At 31.8% G+C, this 25,129-nt stretch overlaps 1 protein-coding gene and 1 pseudogene across 2 annotated transcripts; one reads left to right on the top strand and one right to left on the bottom strand.

Annotated features, from left to right (window-relative positions):
• The first annotated feature begins 1,803 nt into the window (after window positions 1–1,803).
• On the top strand, window positions 1,804–2,673 carry LOC120073282 (protein DMP2 pseudogene; annotated as a pseudogene). The gene has a single exon (XR_016527818.1). The product of XR_016527818.1 is annotated as a protein DMP2 pseudogene (transcript).
• Window positions 2,674–8,175: 5,502 nt separating this feature from the next.
• Window positions 8,176–9,190, bottom strand: LOC120090398 (protein DMP2-like). The gene has a single exon (XM_039048036.2). The coding sequence runs from the start codon at window positions 9,087–9,089 to the stop codon at window positions 8,412–8,414; it is 678 nt and encodes a 225-aa protein (XP_038903964.1). The 5' UTR covers window positions 9,090–9,190; the 3' UTR covers window positions 8,176–8,411.
• Between the last annotated feature and the right edge of the window lie 15,939 nt (window positions 9,191–25,129).

Here is a 25,129-nt window from a genome sequence, read left to right as displayed (position 1 = left end):
GACTATACGATAGAAGATAAACACTGCATGGTCGTGTAGCTTTGTTAAGCAATAGGCGTTGGTTTCTAAACAATCAAGCAAACATTAAACGATCAGGCAAACGCATGACGATGGTCGTCAATGCTAAAGGATCAGCCTTGATGAGATTTTAGGCGAGAGAAAGAGAAGCCGGTTCAGCCGGTTCTCTTGAGGTCTGGTCCGGTTAAGCTTCAAATGGTTTGTGGTTGGTCTGGTTCAGATAGTTCGGGTCCGGTTCAAGCAGTTTTGAAGTGGTTTGAGCGGTGTTAAAGCTGTTTTTGTAATAGTTAGCCTTTTGTTTACTTGTTTTTACCAAAACTAAAACCATATCAGTCTGTGTTTAATTATTTATGCATTGGATGTGTGTTATAATTAAATCAATCTTGTATGTGCATATAGTATGCCATTTAGATTTAAAATCTCACCATAGGAAGCATGCAACATGCATTGAAAGTATGTTATAATATATAGTAAGTATGTTAGGGTTTCTTGTATTTAATATAAGTGTTATATTAGATATTGAATGTTTGTATGTTGTGGATATTTAGCATGTCTAAAGTTTCTAAGCTGTTATAAAATTGGGTTAGACATTTAAAATCCATAACGAAGAACAGTTGCATACTCACGTAAGTTAACCACTTATTTCAATTAGTTAAAATAGGTCATTAAACTTATAAAACTAGGGTTACAAACTCAACCGGTATACAATCTTGTCGAAGACTAGGGATATTTAAGTTGACGGTCTACGGAACACCTCCTACCTGGGGATTATAGCCGAATAATTAAGAGTTGGTAACCAGTTTTATGAGTATTCGTGAGCGATGTGAGGTAATAAAAGTGTTTATCACCTAGACATTGTAGGTTTAAGTCCAATTATAAGAGTTATACTTGGATAAACTACATAGACTTAGGGTTATTTTTATTTAGCCGGAAAAGAACCTAAGTACAAGGTTACCCAAATCATTAGAACACTTCAGTGGTAGTGAATAACTTCTATATGATAGAGTTATTAGAAAACTTCAGCAGGAGATTAATAAATGGCATACTACACTTAAGTGGTAGTGAATAACTTCCATTGACCATGTATCATGCCTCCATTTTCCAAAGAATTATTCATGTGTCTTGTAAATACTCGTTCTTAGTGTCCATGTGATGCACCTCTTACTTGTCAAATTGCCTATCAATAGTAGCCTTTGGTGGATTTTGAAAGATACACAGTCGGAAAATTCCATACAAATTGGAGAAAGTGGAGAAATTTTCTCATTTCTCATTTCTTATTTTATTAATTTATTTTATTTTATTTATTTTAGGAAAATTATTTCAAATGATAAAACTGTTAAAAATATTTATAAGATATAACAAAGTTTTAGAACTATCAATGATAAATAGACATTGATAGACACTGATAGATTTCTACCAATGTCTATCAATGTCATTGATAGACACTGATAGAAGTCTATTAGTGTCTATCAGTATCTATCATTGATAATTCTAATTTTTTATATATATTTTATAAATATTTTGGTTTATTTTTTTATATTTAAAAATATTTTTTTATTTTATTATTATATTATATTTATTTTAATATTATATTTTATTACCATCCGTGTTCCGTTATGCTCCTCAAATTTACAACAAATTACTTATAATTAGATTGTACAATTTTAAAAAGTCAACGAGCAAGTATATATTACAATATTATTAATCATTACCATAATTATTTTTATCACTCAAGAAATATATATATATATATATCATGCTGTTCTTAACTCAAAGGCCAAACCAATTTCCCAAGTCCTTTCAATCCACTATTTATATGTCTTCACGACACTCTTTGTTAAATCCAAAATCAAAATAAAAATCCCTTAGAAATGGCCACCTCCCAGCTTAACCAAAAAACCCTCACCGGCGCCGGTGACCTTATCAAAATCCTCCCCACAGGCACCGTCTTCCTCTTCCAATTCCTCAGCCCTGTCCTCACCAACAGTGGCCGCTGCGAGCCGGTCAACAAAGTCCTCGTCCTAATTCTCGTCATCCTCTGCGGTCTCTCTTGTTACCTCTCTTCCTTCACCGACTCTTACGTCGGCTCTGACGGTACCATTCAATGGACCATCGTGACGCCCTCCGGCATGTGGCCAATGCCGCCGACATCAGTGTCGTTGGACTTGTCAGCGTACAAGCTTCGGTTAGGAGATTTCGTCCACGCGACGTTTTCGGCGGCCGTGTTTGCCATTTTGGTGGTGATGGACTCCAATATGATGCAGTGCTTCTTCCCCAGCTTGGGGGAGCAACATAAGGTATTGGTCCAAGTTCTACCCCCAGTGGTCGGAGCGGTTTCAAGCGTCCTGTTCGTCACGTTCCCTAATACTCGCCATGGCATAGGGTACCGTTCTACTTCAACTACCATCGGAGTTCAGAAAGCAACTTCTACTGCCTAATATGTCTCTCTTCTCAGTCGGCAGCTACCATCTCGTTGACTTTAAACGTTGTTGTAGGACATGCATGTTTGCATTATTTACCTTGTTATTTTTTAGGTAAAAAACAAGTGGAGGCCACCTCTTATTGGTCGTAGGTAATATGTCTTAACCAACCATTTAAGTTATGTTCAAATTGAATATTATATCGTCGATATTGATTATTATTTTATAGGACTAATTTTAAATATAGAAAAATAAACCAAAATATTTACAAAAAAAATAGCAAAATTTTAAAACTACTATTAATGATAAATGCTGAGAGACTTCTATCACTATCTATCAGTAACATTGATAAATACTGATAGAAGTCTATCAGTGTCTATCATCGATAGTTTTAAATTTTTGTTATATCTTGTAAATATTTTTAACAGTTTTACCATTTGAAATAATTTCTCTATTATATATATATATATGAGTACGTGAGCGTGTTAATCGAATGTTATTTGACATGGAACAACTAAATTATTCAACATGTTCTTCAATTAAATAATTATTTTTTTTCCAAATTATTAAAATATTGTTACATTCAAATGTGTTTAAAAAAGGTGAATTTTGAACCGACTATTAGGAGGTAAGGATTGAAATATTGTTTTCAATATCGATTTTGGGATTTCAATTTTACGGACGATAAATTATTGATATCCATGGATATTTGAGTAAGTCGGTTGTTCTACTCTCAAACTAATTAAGTTATGAATATTATTATTAAAATTCTTATTTATATTAGACAAAATATAAGTTGTTTTTACAACATTTAGAAAAGATGTTAAAAATATCTATGGATATATACTTAATATTGACGTCGAGTTTTTTGATTTATGGATATATTAATATTCATTCTTGGAGGCAAACATGCACCCAATAGAGTCTAGAAATTTAAATTTTCTATTTAAATTATTGATACAACTATGTATTCTTTAATATATTTTCAATAGGATAGTATTGACCATATAATTTAGATTTAGAAGAAAATTCAAACCAAGACTCTAATTATAATATAGGCTTTGAGTAATTAACTATAGCATTTGTATACTTCATATTTTTTTGGGTGGATATAAACTTTATTGTTACTTATAATTCTATTAACAAACAATAACTATGAAAATATAAACATAGATGCCAATGGTATTTACATATTTAAATTTTCTATATACGAATAGTATAATACCTATAATTTGGGAAAGGAGTCGGGTTGAGTCGAGTAATACGAACTCTTTACTTGGCCATTGTACCCACGATTTATTACCAACATCATTGAGAAAATAAGCTTTTTGTGAAGTAAATCAGTGTTAGTTAAATTTTCAATTTTCAATTTAGAAATTTAGGTTATATTACTTGGTAAATTTATAAATATAAAAATGTTGAGAGATAGTTAAAATGACATATTTCAATTACGCATCAGCTTGTAAAAAAAAAAAAAAAAAAAAAAAATACAAGCAAGAGCTAATATAATTCAAATTAAAAGTTATGTTAAAAAAAGTTATAAAAATTGTGTCAAACAAAATCGAATTCGTGTTTAAATACAAAAATAGAAAGAAAGATAAATGTTTAAATTCTATTGGGTCAAACTCTGAATCTCGATTTATTTTGGTCCCTAAACTTTAAAAAACGTCTATTTTAATTACCTAAATTTTCAAAAAGTGCTTATTTTAGTTACTGTTATTAAGATTAGGTTAACTTTTTAATAGCATTGTGAGGTGGCTTGTATTTTAGGATGAATGCCAAATAAGTTAACTATCCTAAAAAACATATAGGATTTCAATTTTGAATTAGACGGTAAATCAATTTTGAACTCAAAAGTCATTTTACCTTCAAGATTTTGGTTGTTCAATATTTTGACATATTGCTTATTGACATCCTAGTCAAGTCATTTAATAGTCATCTAAAAATAAAGCCATCTCAAATTTCTGATAAAGAGTTACCATGAGACTTAAATAAGCATCAATTAAAAGTTTAAGGTATAAAACATATGATTTTTAAAATTTTAGAGATGAAAATAGAATGAGATCTAAAGTTGATGATCGAGGTAAATTAAAAGCTTAATGCTTTAAGTTTAAAAATAAAATGATGATCAGATGAGATTAGACTTTTTGTTGTCTATGTTAATGATAAAAAAATAATAAAAATAAATAAATTTTAATTCTATGGAAGCCAAATATAAAACTAAACTTAATTAGTGATATTTTAATCATTAAACAGTGAGGAGTTGTTTCTTAGTTTATGTTTAAAGGAGAGATTGGTAGAATAATTAATCCCCATTTTGTTTTTGTTTTTTTAAATTAAGTCTATAGACATTATTTTCACTTCTAAATTTCTTCTTTTATTATCTACTTTTTACAAATTATTTAAAAAAACCAAGCTAAATTTTAAAAACAAAGAAAGTAGGCCCCGTTTGATATTTTGCTTTTATTTTTTTATTTTTTTTTAAATTAAGTCTATGGACACTACTTCCATCTCCAATTTTTTTTTTTTTTTGTTATCTACTTTTCATCAATAATTTAAAAAATCAAGTCAAATTTTTTAGAACTAAAATTAGCTTTCAAAAAGTTTTTATTTTTGGAAATATGCAAATCATTGTAAGAAATATACATAAAATAGGCTTAACTTTGAAAAACAAAAACAAAAAACTAAATTTTTATTAAACGATGTCTAGTGTTTAAAAGTTTGTTTTTGTTTTTATAATTTGATTAAGAATTAAACCATTATTTTAAATGCAAACCATTGTAAGGAATTGAGAGAAAGAAAGTTAAATTTTCAAAAACCAAATACAAAAAACAAAATGTTACCCAGCAGAGCCTAAATAAAAAATAAAATAATATATATTATCCATTTATTAACGTATTAATTGTTATTGTGGACTTGACTCATTGAATGAAATAAAACATGTTTTCAAATGTGTACGTAAACCTACCAGCTATTACCATAGGGTATATACGAAACTAATATGTACTCAATCTACTTGTAATTAAATTATTTATACAACCATACATTATTTAATATAGATTCAATAGGATTATATAGTAACAATAATTTATAATTAGAAGAATATTCAAATCAAGACTCTTTCTAATTTAGACTAAGGATTTTTTTTTTCTTTTCTCTCTTTGTTTCCGGAATAATTTAGACTAAGGAATTAAATATATATAGCATTTGTACACTCCATGTTTTGTCCCAGTGGATACTAACTTTCTTGTATATGTAGTTGAAATGATAAATGTTATAATATCGAGTTTGAAGTCAAATGTTCGATTTTCCTGCCTCACATATTGTTACAAAAAAAAAAAAAAAGAACGAGAAAAATACAATATAACTAAATATTTAAATTTTCTATTAAAATAATTTTTATGTAATCATACATTATTTAATACTTTGAATAGGACAGAAAGTATAATTTATAATTACTAAGAAGACTCAACGAAAGTACCCTTTTCTCTGATCGTGACTTTGAGCAATTAACTATAGCCAATTGTGTAGACTTCATATTTGGTTTGGTGTTGATATAAATTTTCATAATCTTTTGGTATTATATATATATATATAGAATAATTAGCTCAATATGCCAAAAAAATATTTAGAAAAGGTGGATTTACTTTCTCGGAAAAAGAAGGTGGATTTGAACTAGATTTGTAGGTATTGAAGTGACATGCTTGCCAATAGGCTAAGTTAAAAGTACTAAAAAACACAAAAGTTATATGTTTTGTTATTAGGAAAATTATTTTAAATGAAAAAATGTTTGAAAATATTTTTAAATATAACGAAATATAATGTCACAGTTTATCAGTAATAGATATTGATGAATATTGATAGATAGACACGGATAGATTTTGACATTTTGTCATTATATTTGTAAATATTTGGACAAATATCAAGTTATATCTATGAACTTTAGGTGTTGTATTAATTTAAACTCTAAATCAATAATTATATCAATTTAAACCCCAAACTTTCGGAATTATATCAATTTAAATCCTTATATATTTTCTTTTTCCCTATATATATATATATATATATATATATATTGTATTTCTTTTATAATTATTTATTTCGTTTATTTGTATTCATTTTCTTTATTTATTTTTATATCTATATGCTAATTTAATTTTTAATTTTTAATTTTCAAATATTTAGTTTTAGATATTATTTTGATTTTCAAATTTTAAATTTTTGATAGAGTTGTTTTCAAATATAGGAAAATGAACCTAATATTTACAAATATGGAAAATTTATTTTTGAATTTTCAAATATTTAGATTTATATATTATTTTTATTTTCAAATTTTTAATAGGATTATTTTCAAATATAAGAAAATGAACTAAAATATTTACAAATAAAACAAAATTTCACTGTCTATATACAATATATCACGATAGATTAGTATATGTATCTATCTGTATAAGTCTATCATAGATAAACTATAATATTTTTTATTATTTATAAATATTTTCAACAGTTTTGTTATTTAAAGTAATTTCCCTTTTTAATATGTATATATAAATATTTTTTGAATTTTGAATTTTAAATCTTGTGATATGAATTTTTGTATATATTTTTTAAATTTATTTTCTTTTATTTTTCTTACATATGAAACCCGTTATAATTTTGTAATATATAATTTTTTTTTACTAGATATTCATTTAGGTTCATTTTAATATTTTATAATCACGACATTTACATAATAATATAATTAACTTAGATTTGAGTCTACATCATTTAAAATTTAAAACAAATGACCTGAATAGGAAATAATATTGTAAATCAAATTTTAGTGACAGAAACAATTGTGTTATTGTTATCAATTTTAAATTGGGACTTATGTATATTTGATAATTATTTTTTTCATTTAATGCATGTTATATATTTTTTATTTTGTATAATTAGATTATGTTTAAACTATAAAATATATATAAAAAAAAAAAGTAAAGAAAAAAACACAAGAAATGAGAAACAAGAAAAATTATCAAACAAGTTTTTGTTCTTGTTTCTTTTTTCCAGAAATAGGAAACATAAATAGTTAACCAACATATTATTGTTTCTTGTTCTAAAAAAAAATAAGAAATAAAAAACAAGAAACAAGAAATAGAAAATAGGAAATGGGAAACGAGAACATTATAAAATGAACCCTTAACTTTCCCAAATTCTTAAGAAAAAACTTTACGTGTAATGTCTTAATAAGATTATTAAGAGTATAATAAAAAATTTCCATGATTTTAAGGGCTGTTTGGGGCACCAACTAGAAGTTAGTGACTAAGTAGTTTATTATAACTCACCCTATGTTTGGAATATAATAGTGGTGAGTACAACTATTTATAACCTACAATTAAGTATAGTAAACACTATTTAAAAATCCTATTTGCTACCATATTTATATATAGTAGTTACAATTTGCCACTCATACTCTATTTTCTTATTTGTTACTGTGCTTACTATTTCAAATCCAAACTATAATTTACATCCCAAACATAAATTATTATAATTTAAACTAAAATAATCTATATTTAAATACTAATTATTATAATTCACTGACCACCAACTATAATAATTAACTCTTGCATCACAAACAACTCGTCAGGCACCCAAATCCAACAACCTAAACCAAAGGTCACAGATTAAAAGTATAATTTTCCACGATTGTTTTAGCAATCTTATTTTTAAACATATTATTTTTTATGATAATTTGAAGTAGAAATTATTCATGGATGAAACTTTATTTTAACTCTTCTTTTAAAAAAAAAAGTAAAAAAAAAATAACAATAAAAGACATTTTAGGAGTATTATATGTGGAAATCCAATCACCCAATACAACCCAATTAAAATCCCATAAACAACCCATTTTCTTGGGCCTAGACCCTAGAAAACCATAAACTAAAATTTGTAACTATTAATCCATTTATAAAATTACATATTTAAGCTCTGCCGTCAGGCTGCTCGTTGAACCGCCGCGCCGGGAGTTCCTGCAGAGGAGTCATAATACCCAATGCCATGGCGAGTGTTAGGGAACATTACAAACACCACGCTCGACACCGCTCCGACGACCGGCGGCACAACCTGAATCAACAACTTATCCGCCTCCGCAAAGCTCGGGAAGAAGCATTGCATAGTATCGGAGTCGAGAACCACCAAAGCCCCAAAAACCAGAGCCGAAAAAGTAGCGTGTACGAAATCCCCTGCTCTAAGCTTGTAGGGTGAAAGATCCACCGTCTTCGACTCCGGCGACGGCCACATTCCTGACGCCGTAGCGAAACCCCAGTGCAGAGCACCATCGTCGCCGGTGTAGGAATCGGTGAAGGAGGAGAGAAAACAGGAGAGACCGCAGAGGATGATGAGGATAATAGAGAAGGACTTGTTGATTGGTTCGCAATGGCCGCTGTTGGTGAGGATTGGGCTGAGGAATTGGAAGAGGAAGACAGTGCCGGTAGGGAGGAGGCGGATTAGGTTTCCGACGCCGGTTAGCGTTTTTTCTGTGGCGGAGGAAGCCATGAATTGAATTGGGGATTTGATTGATTTTGATCTGGTTTTACTTGATTTTGATTTTGATTTTGATTGAGGCATATGGGTGTGATTTGAAGAAGAATTTGGAGATTTAAATAAAAGCATTGAAGAAGAAATTGGGGGAGTTTTGTTCTTCAGTGGATTTGGATTGGATTTTGCTTATACGCAAATGTATGAAGAAGACGATGGTGCTTGGTTTGCTTTTACTTGCAGAAAAGGTTTAAGAAAAGGTTTGAGAAAAAGGTTTTTTAAGAAAATGGGATGGATTTTTTTAGGTTCAAAATTCAATTTTGGTTCTCGAACTCTCGATTTTGTTTGATTTTGGTTCTGAACCTTTTAAAAAATAAAGTTAAAATATAATTTAGTTACGAATCACTCCGAGTCTCCACTACACATTACTATTTCACAATTGTGAATTCTACTAACATGACTAAATTATGAGCATGACTACAGGGACAATGACCCTCCAATATCTTCATAATAATATGATATTGTTTCACCTCAAAAGCCTCTAACAAATGCTTTAGAATTTATTCAATTTTAGTTTTGATATTTTCAATAAATCTTGAATCTAACATTAATTTTTTTTTATCGAAATAAGTTAAATAGTAATAATGATAATTTTCATATAAGAAAAAACAATGTGAATATGTTTACATATCTTATAGTAAAAATGATAATAAATAATAACAAAAATTCGATAAAACAATATCAACTAGTAATAGGGACTAAATTTAAGATGTATTAAAAATTCGTAGACTTATTAGAATATTTGAAAGTATAGGGATCAAAGTTTAAGGAATCTCAAAGTATAAAGATTGAAATGACATTTCAACATAATCATTTTAGTTCTTACTTTTATTTTAATTTTTAACATAAGAATGATGCAACTTTGAACCAATATATTATTGTATATTTATATATGAGTATGGTTTCAAGTTAAATAAGATACAGACTTACATTAGACACAATAAATTTAAAATAGAAAGGAAATGTAACGATGATAAAAATGATTGGTTTTTTAAAATTTAGAAATTGAAGTAGACATTTAGAAAGTATATAAACAATGGTAGAACCTAACTTATAAAGTTGAAATCACTTTAAAAATCTAGTGACAAAAACAAAACAAACTAAATATGTATTGTACATAGTCCGCGACAATTTAAAATAAATTAGCTAATTTGGATTTGAAGGATGGAGTTTAAATAGAGTTTCGATCTGGCAACTAAAGTTTTTAAAACCCCATTTTAATAGAGAGTTTTAAGTATTGTTCGTATGTAAATGAATTAACTAATTTGGGTTTTGGATTTGAAGGATGAAGTTTAAATTGAGTTTCTATTTGGCAACCAGAGTTTCTAAAACATAATTTTAATAAAGATAGTTCTAAATAGTTTTCGTATGTAGTTAAAGGTTTAATTGACCTAATGCTAACTAAAAAATGATGCATGACAATTTTAGTTTATTGGATTTTACATTTGGAAGAAGGTAAGGATGATCATAGTTGAGAGGGACAAACATAAAAGTAAATTAGCAACAAAGGCTATGTTAAGTCAAATAAAGCTTAGTTCAACGATAATTTACATGTTTTACTTTTATGGATGTCGAATGTTTAATCTCCATAATTTGTTAAACTAAAATAATAAGACTGGTGCTACTATGTTAACCATTTCATGTGTATGTGAATATATATGTCAGTTGAACAAAACATTTTTTTCAAGTTTAATATAGGAGTGGGAATATTCAAACCTCAGACATTTTAGTAGAGGCTTCAATTTTGTAGAAATATCAATGTGATAGATATTTTACAAAAATTGACAATATTTGAAATTTCATAAAGAATATTTAAATTTATTATGAATATTATAATAATAAATAGATGCCCATTGCGTAGTGTCCCAAAGCTATGTGTAACCCTTCATGTTGTCCATGTACCTTGTAATTCGATTCTATTTCCTCGAATTGGCTTGTTGCAATTGGGGATGTGATTGAAATTCGTCTTTTCAGTCCACTTACAGTACAACCACAAGACGATTGGGTCATCCTAAAGTTTATGAATCCATATATATTTACAATTTCACATGATCGATTGGGCCATCCAAGATCTATAATGATGAGGAGAATTATTGAGAATTCAAATGGACACCCATTGAAGAACCAGAAGATTCTTCAATCTAATGAATTATCATGTGATACTTGCTCTCAAGGAAAATTGATAATTAGACTGTCACCAGCTAAAGTGGGGACTGGATCAGATGCATTTTTAGAACAAATCCATGGTGATAATGTGGACCCATTAACCCACCAAGTGGACCATTTAGATATTTTATGGTATTAATAGATGCATGATGAGTGTGAATTGTAATGCGTTATGGTGTGAGTTTGCGGTGATATGTTATGCGGTGAACATGCAAGTTTTCCAAACAAGACCTAAGTATAAGCCTTCTTAGGTTTCCTGGTAAGTCCAGGGTCGAACACAGGGACTACTAAGTAAATATGCGACAGACTCTTCAATTCTATTGCGGTGATAAATAAATGAAGTGGATAGTGTTTTGATTGAGAATTTTCCTATGTGACGGAGTTGAATGCAGAGTTGATGAAAGCGTAGAGTTACAATGAGTATGCGATGAAGGGGGTGAGAAGGGGTTTAGCTAACATTTCCTAAGATTGTGCACAAGTTATGCGATCATGCTACACACAAATATTAGTACTACATTTCTCAATGTTGAATGTCATTATTCCTATTTCTAGGACGCATGCGATATGTATATGAAACAGTCGTTAGAACTTATTCTAAGTCTCTACTCTTGTCTATGCAATGATGAATGATGCACAGATAAAACAAGGTGACCACATACAATCATTCCTATTTCTAGGGTGCATGCAATGTGTAGATAGCAATAGAGCTTATGTCTAAGTCTCTATTTCTTGCTTATGCGATTCTAATCCGACTCTCTCAAGCCTAGATTCTAATCTGACTCTTTCAAGGCTAGATTCTATCTTTAGACTACTCTCTCAAGTATGTCCAAATAATGAATGACATATACATAAGACAAGATGATCGCATAAAATGTAAATCTTAAGTCATGCTAGCTAAGTACTTCTCAACCCATTCAAAAATTTAGCTACTCATGCGTGGTATGGAGAGATTGAACATAGATTGAAATGAGATTTTCATTTTCTGTAAATAAAGTACTGAATACAAAATATCAAATGGATTTGAAAGATAAAAAGCCTGGTAAGCAATGTCTTGCTTCCTGTGGCCTTTTACACTGTTCTTTTTCACTATAACTCCGTTCTAGATGTGTATTCTTGCTCTCGTAAGTGTTAGCCCTCTCTCCTTTGTAATGCTTTCCGGCAGTTTCTCGATCTGTCCGGGAATGATCTCTTAGCTTCCTCGTCTTCTTTCTCTTCTCCGTCCTCTAAGTATCTGTACGAGTATGTGCGTGAACAGACTAACTAACTATCTAACTTGCTAACTCGTAACCCCTTTTTACACTGGTGGCCTTCGGTATTTATAGAGCTCAAGGTGAAGCAGTCTTTTCTTGCGAATGATTGCAATGATGAGCGACATTAATTCCCCTAATCTGATGCACCGATTAATGGTCACTGAAAGTTGAGTGTACTTGCTACTAATTCCCCTAATCTGATGCACCGATTAATGGTCACTGAAAGTTGAGTGTACTTGCTACAATGTGGCTTTTAACGGCTTGTCAACTAAATTCGGATTCGACCATTATCAGCTTTTCATTCCATCATGATTTATTATGCTGTCACCTTGATGTGCAGTCTTTATATGGCCACCTTTCTAAGAAGCTTCCCACGATTGCATGACTTGCGATCACAATCTTCAAGCGCACTGACGACTTGTTACTTTCTTATGCGCCATCACATTGTTCCTGCACAAAATAAGTAAATTAACTGTTTTTATGCGATGGGCGCTTGCAATCGCAATTCCTTTCAGTTAAGCGCTTTCGGACACGATATTGCTTATTTTACCGTCGCATTCTCTTATAGTTTTACTTATTTGAGCTGTAATAACGTTTATTTCTACCAGTTATCAATGCATCCAGCAGATGGTCACACATGTGCTTATTATCAAGTCGAAATTTTGCATTAGCAAGATTACTTGCTCAAATAATCAAGTTAAGAGCACAATTTCCTGATTATATAATTAAGACCATTTGTCTTGATAATGCTGGTGAATTTACATCCCAAGCTTTTGATAATTATTGTATATCAATTGGGATAAGTGTTGAACATCCTACAGCTCATGTTCATATACAAAATGGTTTAGCATAATCATTTATAAAATGTTTGCAATTAATTGCAAGACCATTACTTATGAGAGATAAGCTTCCTTCATATGTATGGGGACATGATATTTTGCATGTAGCGTCACTTGTACGCATTAGGCCAGTAACTTATCATAAGTACTCGCCATTATAATTAGCTTATGGTCATGAGCCAAATATTTCCTATATGTGAATTTTTGGATGTGCAATATATGTTCCAATTGCTCCACTACAACACACTAAGATGGGTCTTCAACGGAGGTTAGGAATATATGTTGGATACGATCCCCCATTAGTTATTAAATATCTTGAGCCCCTGATGGGTGATGTATTTACTGCACGATTTGCTAATTGTCATTTTAATGAAACAAATTTTCTAACATTAGGGGGAGGAATTAAGAAGTTGAAAAAGAAAATTACATGGAATGCATCGTTATTGTCTCATTTAGATCCTCGTACAGATCAATGTGAACTTGAAGTTTAAGAAATAATTCATTTGCAAAATATAGCAAATCAATTACCAGATGCAATTATAGATGCAAAGAAAGTAACTAAGTCACATATACTAGCTGCAAATGTTCCATAAAAAATTGATATCCCAACACAGCAAGTTGTCATTAATGAGTCTGGAACACACCAGAAAGTGGTAGACCAATGGGTTCCAAAGATAAAAATCCTCGAAAACAAAAAATAATTAATAGTGAAAAATATTTGGTTGAGGATATAAATACCCATAAAAAATCCTTGATATGACTAGTGAAGAAAGTGAAATACCTAAAGATAATTATGAGATTTCAATAAACTATGTCATGTTAGGAAAAAGATGAAATCGAACTAATGTAATTATTGAAAATATTTTTGCGTATAATGTTACTCTTGATATTATATATGAAAATGAGGATCCTGAACCAAAATCTGTTGAAGAATGTTGACATAGAAAATATAGGCTTCAATGAAAAGAAGCAATCGAGGAAAAATTAAACTCACTTTCAAAACGTCAGGTTTTTAGACCAATAGTCCAAACATCAGAAGGTGTTAAACCTGTGGGATACAAATGGGTCTTTGTAAGGGAAAGAAATGAAATTAATGAGGTCACAAGATATAAAGCAAGACTAGTTGTACAAGGTTTTTCACAAAAACCTGGTATTGATTATGAGGAGACATATTCTCCAGTGGTGGATGCAATTACATTAAGATATTTAATTGGTTTGACTGTGTATAAAAGTATGGATATATATCTTATAGATGTAGTCACAACATATGGATCTCTTGATAATGATATTTATATGAGAATCCCAGAAGGATTTAAGGTACCTGATGTTGGGATTGATGTCTTAAATCTCCTTGTAATCTCGTAGTTTGTAAACATTGTATAAACATATTGTTGTTAATAAAATAAGTGTTATTTTATAAGCATACACTCAATACAATAAGATCCGAGTTTATTTCATGTAATTTAAACAAGTATATAGAGATATATAAGTGGATCTTGTTTAAATAATAACCTAAATGGTCTGTAGTAGACAGATAAGGCTGGGTACCTTATTATGGTGACACTACAACCCGTTTTGTAGGTGTTACAAGTGTTATAAAGTGCTATAAATGATCTGATCCTGATCATTCATGTGGAGACATGAGAGCGGAGGTATCCTATACAAAGTGTTTGTCTAAGATTGGACCACAAAATGATTAGTCTCTTTATATAACGTCGTTAATAATATAGACTTACATTTCACTAGGATGACCATAGATGACATGACCTAAATCCTGAGTGAGTTGTGAACTCTTGCTTATGAAGGCGATCATTTGATTTGTATGGGTGATGTTAGGGTTGATGCCCTAAACTCTCGTAGGGTCGTGTAGTTTGTAAACACTTGTATGAACAAACGCTTATGATGTCATAATATGAGATATTTTATTCACTATTGTCTATGAAACAAGAGATGTTTTATTTGCATTTACCACAAACCAATAAATTAAGATCCCTTGTAATGACCCGACCTTTTGAGTACTCTGATAATGGCCGTTACTCATAATTACATATTTACATTCAAAATATTTTGACCATTGAGGAAAATAAATTTCATTAAAATAATAAAGACAGTTTTCCAAAATAAATAACAAATAAGTAAAACCTTTATTCGGGATCCCTAAAATAACGAAAAAAAACTTAAACAGATAAAATTTTGACCAACATCGAGTTTCAAATCGAAAATTTTAAATAGCTTGAAAACGTAAACTAAGCAGAAGCGATTTACATGTCCCATATGGCATGATCACAGGTTCCTCTCGTCGCCTGCCGATTCATTCCTATCCTTACCTCAAAAACATAAATTAAGAAAGGTTGAGTATAAAAATACTCAGTAAGTGATCCCATTACCGAGATCGGGCCATCCATGAGCAGAGAATGATGGGCCTGTGACTCAAACAATTACATCTGTCTTAGATGATGAAAAGAAACCAAAGGACGTACTGTCTTGCCTTGATACGCATGTCTAGCGGCCTGTAGGCACACCGTCAAACATGAAAAATAACATGAACATGAACCTGTCGACTCGAGCATGTCTAATGGCCCGTAGGCACACTGTCCAACATGAAAATAACATGAACGTGAACCTGTCGACTCATGCATGTCTAGCGGCCCGTAGACACACCTCAAACATGAAACTAGACCTATCGATCCTCTGAAATAAAACATGCATCAAGGCGAGATGGTAAACTACCCTATTGGTCTATTCATGCATCACATACATAATTTCAGTACTGATTCAAAATTCGAACATGTTCATAATACTTATAACTGTCATGCAATAAGTATATCACAAAGATAAAATCATGCTTTTAAAGTCATTAATTAACTTTGTAAATCTAATCTAGGCCACCTGGCATGAAGGCACCGGTAATAATACCATTTACCTCAACTTGGTCACAAAAGTCCACGCAAATAATTCCTTAAAACCTTTAGAAAACTTGAATCAACTCAAAGTTGTGGCTTAGTCCAAGACAAATTCCAAAACTTATTCAATTAGCCAATCTGATCAAGAATTAAATCCAAAATCAATAACTTAATTTTACTCTCAATCCAAAGGAATAACCAACCAACAACTTATCCAAAAACTTACCGATCTTTGTCAATTTTCTGCAAAACGAAAAACGGTCTCTAGCTTTATGGTCAAGACCTCAAAACTTTCAAATCTTGAATCCAAGATTTTTCTCAAGATTCCGGCAAAGATCAGGCAGTGGCGACTGATGGTGCATCGGCTCGTGGCTACCATAGACAAGCAGCGGGTGTTGCTGTCGGACGACATAAATTGTTTAGGCTCACGATTGGTAGTGAGGGCCTTGCATGAGGAGGGTTTGCGAGAGTGAGAGAGAAGGGAAATTTCTAGTTTTACAAATTCTATATAGCAGTGATTACAAAAAAACTAGACTTCAAACAATGATCCAACCGTTCAAAATGAAACTTTATATATCTCGAACAGACTGACCAAATTTGAGCATTATCCAACAGTTCAAACTTTGGCAATCGATAATTTTGTAGAAGTTATCGTTGAAAAATCGAATTGATTTTTTCCCAATTTTTGACCTCTTTTCACTCTCATTTAATTTTGAAAAAATCTCAATTCTTTTTTTTTTTTTTTTCAAATTTTAAAAAGATAAATTAAATATTTTATCACAATATTTCCAAAATCTCCAAAGATTCTATTAAATTTATAAATCAATTAACTTTTCAAATTATCATAATTTAGGCTTTAAAAACCAAAATTAAAGGGCATAAGATCCATCAATTTGATACAAATTAAATCCTTCCAAATATTTAAATCAATTCAAAACCACATGAAATTAATTATCTCTTTTAATTTTTTTTTTAAGTTGGCCCTAAAATCCAAAATCAAAGGATGCAAAATTCAATATTTTCAAGAATCAGTTCGAATATCTAATCAATTAAATTCAATTTAACCAATAAAAGTTTTTTAATTATTTCAATTTAATCCTAATTTTCCAAATGAAAGGAAAATTTAAACTCAATAATTTTAGATAATTAAATTAAATTTTCTTAAAATTCGGGATGTTACATTATTCCTTCCTTAGGAGACTTTCATCCTCGAAAGTTCAAGTCCTTAAAGGCTTGTGATACTTAGTTCTTGTCTCATCCTCATGTTTTCAAATCGCTTCTTCAGACTGATAATACTGCCAAAGAACTTTTAATTAGCGCTAACTCCATGTTTCAGAAAATCTTCATCTTCTATCATGAATTGTATAACTTATCTGAGACAATATCATGTTACTCTCTAATCTTAAAACAAACACATATCAACATTTAGACCCTCCTATGCATGAGTCTGAAAATCTCACTTAAATGAAGCTCTTGAAGTCCCCATATACTGTAGAGCATTTGTCATTCCAAAATACATCACCATAACCTCGTAATAGTCGTAACCATTACCTGGTGTCAATTTCTAAGATAAATACCTTCATGAATGCATATATCTATATTGAGAATGTTCACACTCCATAGAGTGGGTCACCTCACTGTCCATGCAATAGAAAACATATCTCTCATGGCATCTTAAGTCCAGTATTTAGAATTCGGATTCGACACCTAATTTCCCTGACAATCCCATACAACCGAGATACACTATCATATTCAATCCGTAATAGTTGATACAAAGTCGCGTGAATCATCTTTCTTTCCTAATAAACAAAGTTGATGTGCTCTAAGGAAAAACATTAAGGCACATATGAAACACTTTGCTAAATGGTTCTTGTATCAGTGACTTAGGTTATTCTAACTCTACTAGAGTCCTTCTATGAGGAGCCTTAAGGATAGGAGTTGCTCTCAACTCAAGTTCATCTCTAGTGTTAGGAGTCATTCTGGAAGATCAAATTTACTCAACCTTAATACTCATATAGCTTGTTTCTTACTTAGAGCTAGATTACTTTCACCTTCAAATCAAATCGACGGCTTCATTAATTCCTTGTTCTAGATATTTGTATCTACAATCAAAACCTCTAAACCTTGCTAATACCTTTCAACATCTTTCCCTTCTTTAACGAGGTCTTACCCTTTCCATTTCCATAGTTTCTAGCAACTATTGCTACTAAACATCCTTTCATAAAATGTTATTTCTTCCTACTCTACTATAATTTGAAGAAGATTTCTAAGCACTCTTCCTACGCGTGATAGTCTGGCTTAATCAAATTCTCATGCTAAAACTGTGTTCCATGACCAATAGCTTAGGCAGGATATCCATTCAACCAAAAAATACTAAGATCCATAGTTCCAAATAGTAACAAGATTGTTCATACCAACTCTAAAGGTTCGTAAACACATATTTCCTATCTTGGAAACCAAAGCAAACCTTTGTTCTTAATCTCAAATCATTAATCCCCATTACCTTCTCAAAACAATAAAATATTTCTCAAATCCTTTCATCTTCCCTTATCTTTTCCAAGACCAATAAATCCAAGAGGCTCTTTTTCACTTTCCTAGTGAAATATATCTGTACTAAAACATGTGACTGTTCGAATCCCCTTTCACATTCTACAATCTAACAACCTAAGCAAGCTATATTTTTTTTTTCCGAACAATGCATACTGCAGTACAAAGTTCTAAATGGTAATGAGAAATTCTTATTTTACACCAAACCATGCCTTGTATCCACCCATATCACGTCTTAAAATCCAAACCTTTCTTAACTATTTTAGAATCTTGAACACATTAATTTCCATTTATCTCCCCAAATTAATAAAACCTTTCCTTAAATACTATTATTTTCTTCACATTTATCCTTGTTTAACCCAACAACTTGAAGGTGCACTTTTCACTTTCCTAGTGAAAAATAATCCCTAAACCAAGACATTCGACCCTTTATAACCTTTTCCATCAATTTAAAATTTCATTCCAAACTTGGAACTTTAGTAGGGTATCCCCACAAGATAACATTGCTTTTAAACTTCAAAAAGTTTATCCTTCCTCTTGGTATGGTTAATTAAACTTGAACCTTTTCATTGCAACAAACACATAGTTTAAACCCAAGCACCTTAAGAATTTTTCAATCTAACAACTCATTTTCTCTCATCTAAAGGCAACTATAATTTCAACCGTCTTGCCATTCCTTGACCAATTCATCTTACCTAGGTCTTGTAAAGAGTTTCTCATACTATCGCTTTATGCTCCTTCTAGTAATTCTTCTTCTTTTTAGGCACATTACATAAAGAACCAAAACACCATACATTACTCGCTCCACCAACTTCGATATCATGAAAGTGATCATGACCTATTAATTCTTTCAAAATTTTTCTTGGAACATTTTGACTTTAATATTTAGTAATCCTTAATAGAATTTATAGTCTCTTCTTCACCTCTTTTTTACCTTATAAAGAAACTTTAATCTCGTAACTAAGAACGTGTGCCTTGTGATAAAGTTCCTTGTAGCACCACTAGTTTTATTCTCGTAATGCAAAACTTAATATTATTCCTCAGTGAATTTCCAATTCACCTACCTTATTCTATAGCTTAACCAAATACATCCATTTCTTTCTTTCATGTCATAAGTGCATAATACTTCATAGTTCGATTAGGTTTCGATATCCTTGAACAGAAATATATGTCTGTTTCTTACAGTCCTTCCATGAATTAAACTAACACCAAATAGCCTTATTATGATCATTCTTTCTTTCCATAACACCAAAGCAAAATAGTCATCTCATATTAACTTCTTTCAGGTCGTTAAACTAGCAATAACAATCAATCAATACATAAGTTTAGACATGAAGACTTTTAAAGTACACATTTTACATAAAACATTTAATGAAAGAATATACCTGACGAGGATGAAGGATCCATGAATAGCCATAAAGGATACAAAACGAAGACTTACATCGTAAGTCAGTCTACAGAACTTAAAACTTAGGCTTTGATATCAATTATAACGAACCGACCTTTTGAGTATTCTGATAACGATCGTTACTCATGATTACACATTTATATTCAAAACATTTTGATCATTGAGGAAAATAAATTTCATTAAAATAATAAAGACAATTTTCCAAAATAAATAACAAATAAGTAAAACCTTTGTTTGGGGCCCCTAGAATAATGAAAAAAAAAACCTTAAACGGATAAAAATTTGACCAACATCGAGTTTCAAATCAAAACTTTTAAATAGCTTGAAAACGTAAACTGAGCGGAAGCGATTTACATGTCCCATATGGCATGATCACAGGTTCCTCTCGTCACCCGCGGGTCCATTCCTATCCTTACTTGAAAAACATAAATTAAGAAAGGTTGAGTATAAAAATACTCAGTAAGTGATCCCATTACTGGGATCAGGCTATGCATCCACGAGTAGAGAATGATGAGCCCATGGCTCAAACAACTACATCTGTCTTAGATGATCAAAAGAAAGCAGAGGACGTAGTGTCTTGCATTGACACGCATGTCTAGCGGCCCATAGGCACACCGTCAAACATGAAAAATAACATGAACGTGAACCTGTCGATTTACGCATGTCTAGCGGCTTAGGCACATCGTCAAACATGAAAAAATAACATAAACGTGAACTTGTCGACTCACGCATGTCTAGCGACTCGTAGGTACACCGTCAAACATGAAAAATAAAATGAACGTGAACCTGTCGACTCACACATGTCTAACGGCCCGTAGGCACACCGTCAAACATGAAAATAACATGAACGTGAACATGTCGACTCATGCATGTCTAGCGGCCCGTAGGCACACCGTCAAACATGAAAAATAATATGAACGTGAACCTGTCGACTCAAGCATGTCTAGCAGCTCGTAGGCACACCGTCAAACATAAAAATAAAATAAATGTGAATCTGTCGACTCACGCATGTCTAACGGCCCGTAGGTACATCATCAAACATGAAACTAGACCCATCGATCCTCTAAAATAAAACATGCATCAAGGCGAGACGGTAAACTGCCCTATTGGTCTATTCATGCATCACATACATAATTTCAGTACTGATTAGAAATTGAACATGCTCATAATACTTATAACTGTCATGTAACAAGTATATCACAAAGACAAAATCATGCTTCTAAAGTTCATTAATTAACTTTGTAAATCTAATCTAGGCCGCCTGGTATGAAGGCACCGGTAATAGTACCATTTACCTCAACTTGGTCACAAAAGTTCACGCAAATAATTCCTTAAAACCTTTAGAAAACTTGAATCAACCCAGAGTTGTGGCTTGGTCCAAGAAAAATTCCAAAACTTGATTTAATTAGCCAATCTGATCAAGAATTAAATCCAAAATCAATAACTTAATTTTCTCACTATTACTCTCTATCCAAAGAAATAACCAACCAACAAATTACCCAAAAACTTACCGATCTTTACCAATTTTCTGCAAAACGAAAAATGATCTCCAGCTTGATGGTCAAGGCCTCAAAACTTCAAAATCTTGAATCCAAAATTTTTCTCAAGATTCTGGCAAAGATCAGGCAGTGGCGACTGATGGCGCATCGGCTCGTGGCTACCATAGATAGGCAGCGGGTGTTGCTATCGAACGACATAAATTGTTTAGGCTCGCGACTGGTAGTGAGGGCCTTGCATGAGGAGGGTTTGCGAGAGTGAGAGAGAAGGGGAATTTCTAGTTTTACAGATTTTATACAGCAGTGATTACAAAAAAACTAGACTTCAAACAACAATCCAACCGTTCAAAATGAAACTTTATATATCTTGAACAGACTGACAAAATTTGACCATTATCCAACGGTTCAAACTTTGGCAATCGACAATTTTGTAGAAGCTATCGCTGAAAAATTGAATTGATTTCTTCCCAATTTTTGGCCTCTTTTCACTCTCATTTAATTTCGAAAAAATCTCAATTCTTTTATTTTTTTCAAATTTGAAAATATAAATTAAATATTTTATCACAATATTTCCAAAATCTCCAAAGATTCTATTAAATTTATAAATCAATTAACTTTACAAATTATCATAATTTAGGCTTCAAAAACCAAAATTAAAGGGTATAAGATCCATCAATTTGATACAAATTTAATTCTTCCAAATATTTAAATCAATTCAAAACCACATGAAATTAATTATCTCTTTTAATTTTTTTTTAAGTTGGCCCTAAAATCCAAAATCAAAGGGTAGCAAAATTCAATATTTTCAAGATAATCAGTTTGAATATCTAATCAATTAAATTCAATTTAACCAATAAAATTTTTTCAATTATTTCAATTTAATCCTAATTTTCCAAATGAAAGGGAAATTTAAACCCAATAGTTTTAGATAATTAACTTAAATTTTCCTGAAATTCGGGATGTTACATCCCTGGCTGTCGTTGTAACTTAAGCATGTATGTGGAGACATCCAAGTAGATCATGCCTTAAGTGATAACCTAAATGGTCTGTAGTATATGGATATAGGAGGGAAACCTTATCATAGTTACACTAAGGATGCGGCCTACTTTGTAGATAGTTACAAGTGTTGTGACGTGGTACAGATGGTCTGATCCTGACAATCATATGGAGACATACGAGCGGGGGTGTCCTATACAAAAGAGTTTGTATAAGACCGGACCACGAATGTTCAGTCACGTTATATAACACCGTTCATGACAGAGACTCCATTTCACTAGGATGACCATAGGTAACATGACCTTAATCCTAAATGAGTTGGGAACTCCTGCATCTGAGGGCGGTCCTTTGATTTGCATGGGTGCGAGTGGCCAAATTGTCGACTCAAACCTACCACTTTGGAGATTCGTCTGATTAGGGAGTTGGGAACTCAACTACACAATATGAAATTCACTCATTCCTCGAAGTAGGGGTAAGTAGATAGATTGCTCCCTTAAGAGTTGATTCCGGTGCTTGAATGATGTGGCGCCACACACCTTCTCAATGCCCGAGAGGTGTCCACTCATAGTAGGACTATGATGTATTATTCATTAGAGGGATCAGTGGTACTTAAGAAGTTAGATGTAATATCAGGTGCAAAATGGTAAATTGGCCCAGCTGTACTTACGAACATTTGTGAAGGATTATCGTATTGTTGACTGGTTATATCCGATGGACATAAAAATATATATGTAGTGAGAAGAGTGCAGTTATCGGTCTTTACTGGAATGCCCGACAGTTAACGGATGGTGGATCGCGTGACTAAAGAGTTTAGTCAGTTATTCACGTACCATGAGAGCTTCAAGCTACTAGTTTGTATGTTTGTGAATGCTAGTAATTTTGTCATAACGAATTTGGATCGATCGTGCTTTCGCTCATGGGTTCTCTTTGATAAAAGTTCCTTCAATTGGTATCAGAGCCAGGTTTTAATATTCCAAATCCATTGATGTACAGAATAACATTTACATTCTTGGTGGGTGAAAGCATGTCTGCATTCTGTTTATGTGTTAAATAAGTTTGTGGGTGTGGATTAATGGAGTTTTCTGGGATGGTTGTCTCTGGTTGTTGAATTCTTTTACATTCAAAGTTAATTGTAAGGGTCCCTGTGTTTTTAGGCATATTAACTTGCTATCGAGTCTGTAATTCAAAGTGTTTGAGTCAGTTTGAGTCGCTCGTGATGAAGTTTCAAGGCATAGTGATTCACAGTACTTCGAGGATGAAGAAGACCAAGCGTTGGTCAGATCGTGTAAACGATGGGGGTAAGCGATAGTTGAGCATGGGATACTCGGCAGCAAGGTAGACGTGCGTGCACTAAACGATTGTGTAGCTCAGCAAGCTTCATCGCTTAGTCATTGACTACAGGATCGCAGAGGAAAAGTTACTTAGCGCTTGTTTTATGAACGTCCAGGCGATCGTGCTTTACAATAACGTAGTTGTTTATACGATCATTTAGACTTGCATTGTTTAATTAGTGCGCTAAACGATTGAGTGGCTTCATGCTTCATCGCGTTATAAATGATACTCGATCGTAGCTAAGCGATCGTGGTTACTCGCCCAGTTTTTTAAACGAGAGGTGTCCACTCATAGTAGGACTATGATGTATTGTTCATTAGAAGAATCAGTGGTACTTAAGAAATTAGATGTAACTACAGGGGCAAAATGGTAAATTGGCTCAACTGTACTTACGAACATCTATGAAGGGTTATCATACTGTTAACTGGTTATATCTATTGGACACAAAAATATAATTGTAGTGAGAAGAGTGCAACTGTCGATCTTTAGTAGTGTGCCCGACAGTTAACGAATGGTGGATCTCGTGACTAAAGAGTTTAGTCAGCTATTCATATACTGTTGAAGCTTCAAGCTACAGGTCCATAAGGTCCCCTTGGTGACTCAATGGATTCAAGTTGAGAATAATTTTTTGGGTCAGTTTTAAATGTTCAAATTGACAAAAGGGAGTTTGATTATATATGATATGATTAAACTGGTTCAATTATATGTGATATAGTTGACATGATGTATAAGATACATTAATTGGAGAAAAATAATATAAATATAATTTATATCGAGTAAAGGAGAAAATTTCTATGGTTTAAATGTTACATATGATGTGATATTAAAACTATAGGTTATAAATATAATATGATAAGTTAGTTATTATATTTATTTATAATTAGAACAATTATGAAATAATTGTTGGTGGTTTCTCCTTTAACCGTGCGTGAAAGTGGGAGGTTGTATTTAGTTTTCATAATAGAAGGATAAAATGAAAAATATTTTCATTTTGGAAGGGTATCGCTGAGTCGCTTCATTAAGTACACAGCTTATCGTTTATCTCACGAGAGACTACATGATAGCCATCAAGTGTTTGTCTAAACGATCGTATACACACACCATTCTCTAAACTATCGTGTAACTTTTTACTAAACGAACGTGTGGCAAGCGAGCTTCATTAAACGATCGTGTAAATG

The sequence above is a fragment of the Benincasa hispida genome, chromosome 1 (assembly GCF_027475165.1).
Source record: "Benincasa hispida cultivar pf3 chromosome 1, pf3_genome.v1.1, whole genome shotgun sequence".
NCBI classification, from domain to species: Eukaryota; Viridiplantae; Streptophyta; class Magnoliopsida; order Cucurbitales; family Cucurbitaceae; genus Benincasa; species Benincasa hispida.
Note: the sequence above shows the minus strand (reverse complement) of the source record. Positions and strands in the feature narration are given on the sequence as shown.

What these genes read in the sequence shown, in the direction of transcription:
- LOC120090398 (XM_039048036.2), bottom strand. Translation starts at nt 9,089, where the DNA reads ATGCTTTTATTTAAATCTCCAAATTCTTCTTCAAATCACACCCATATG.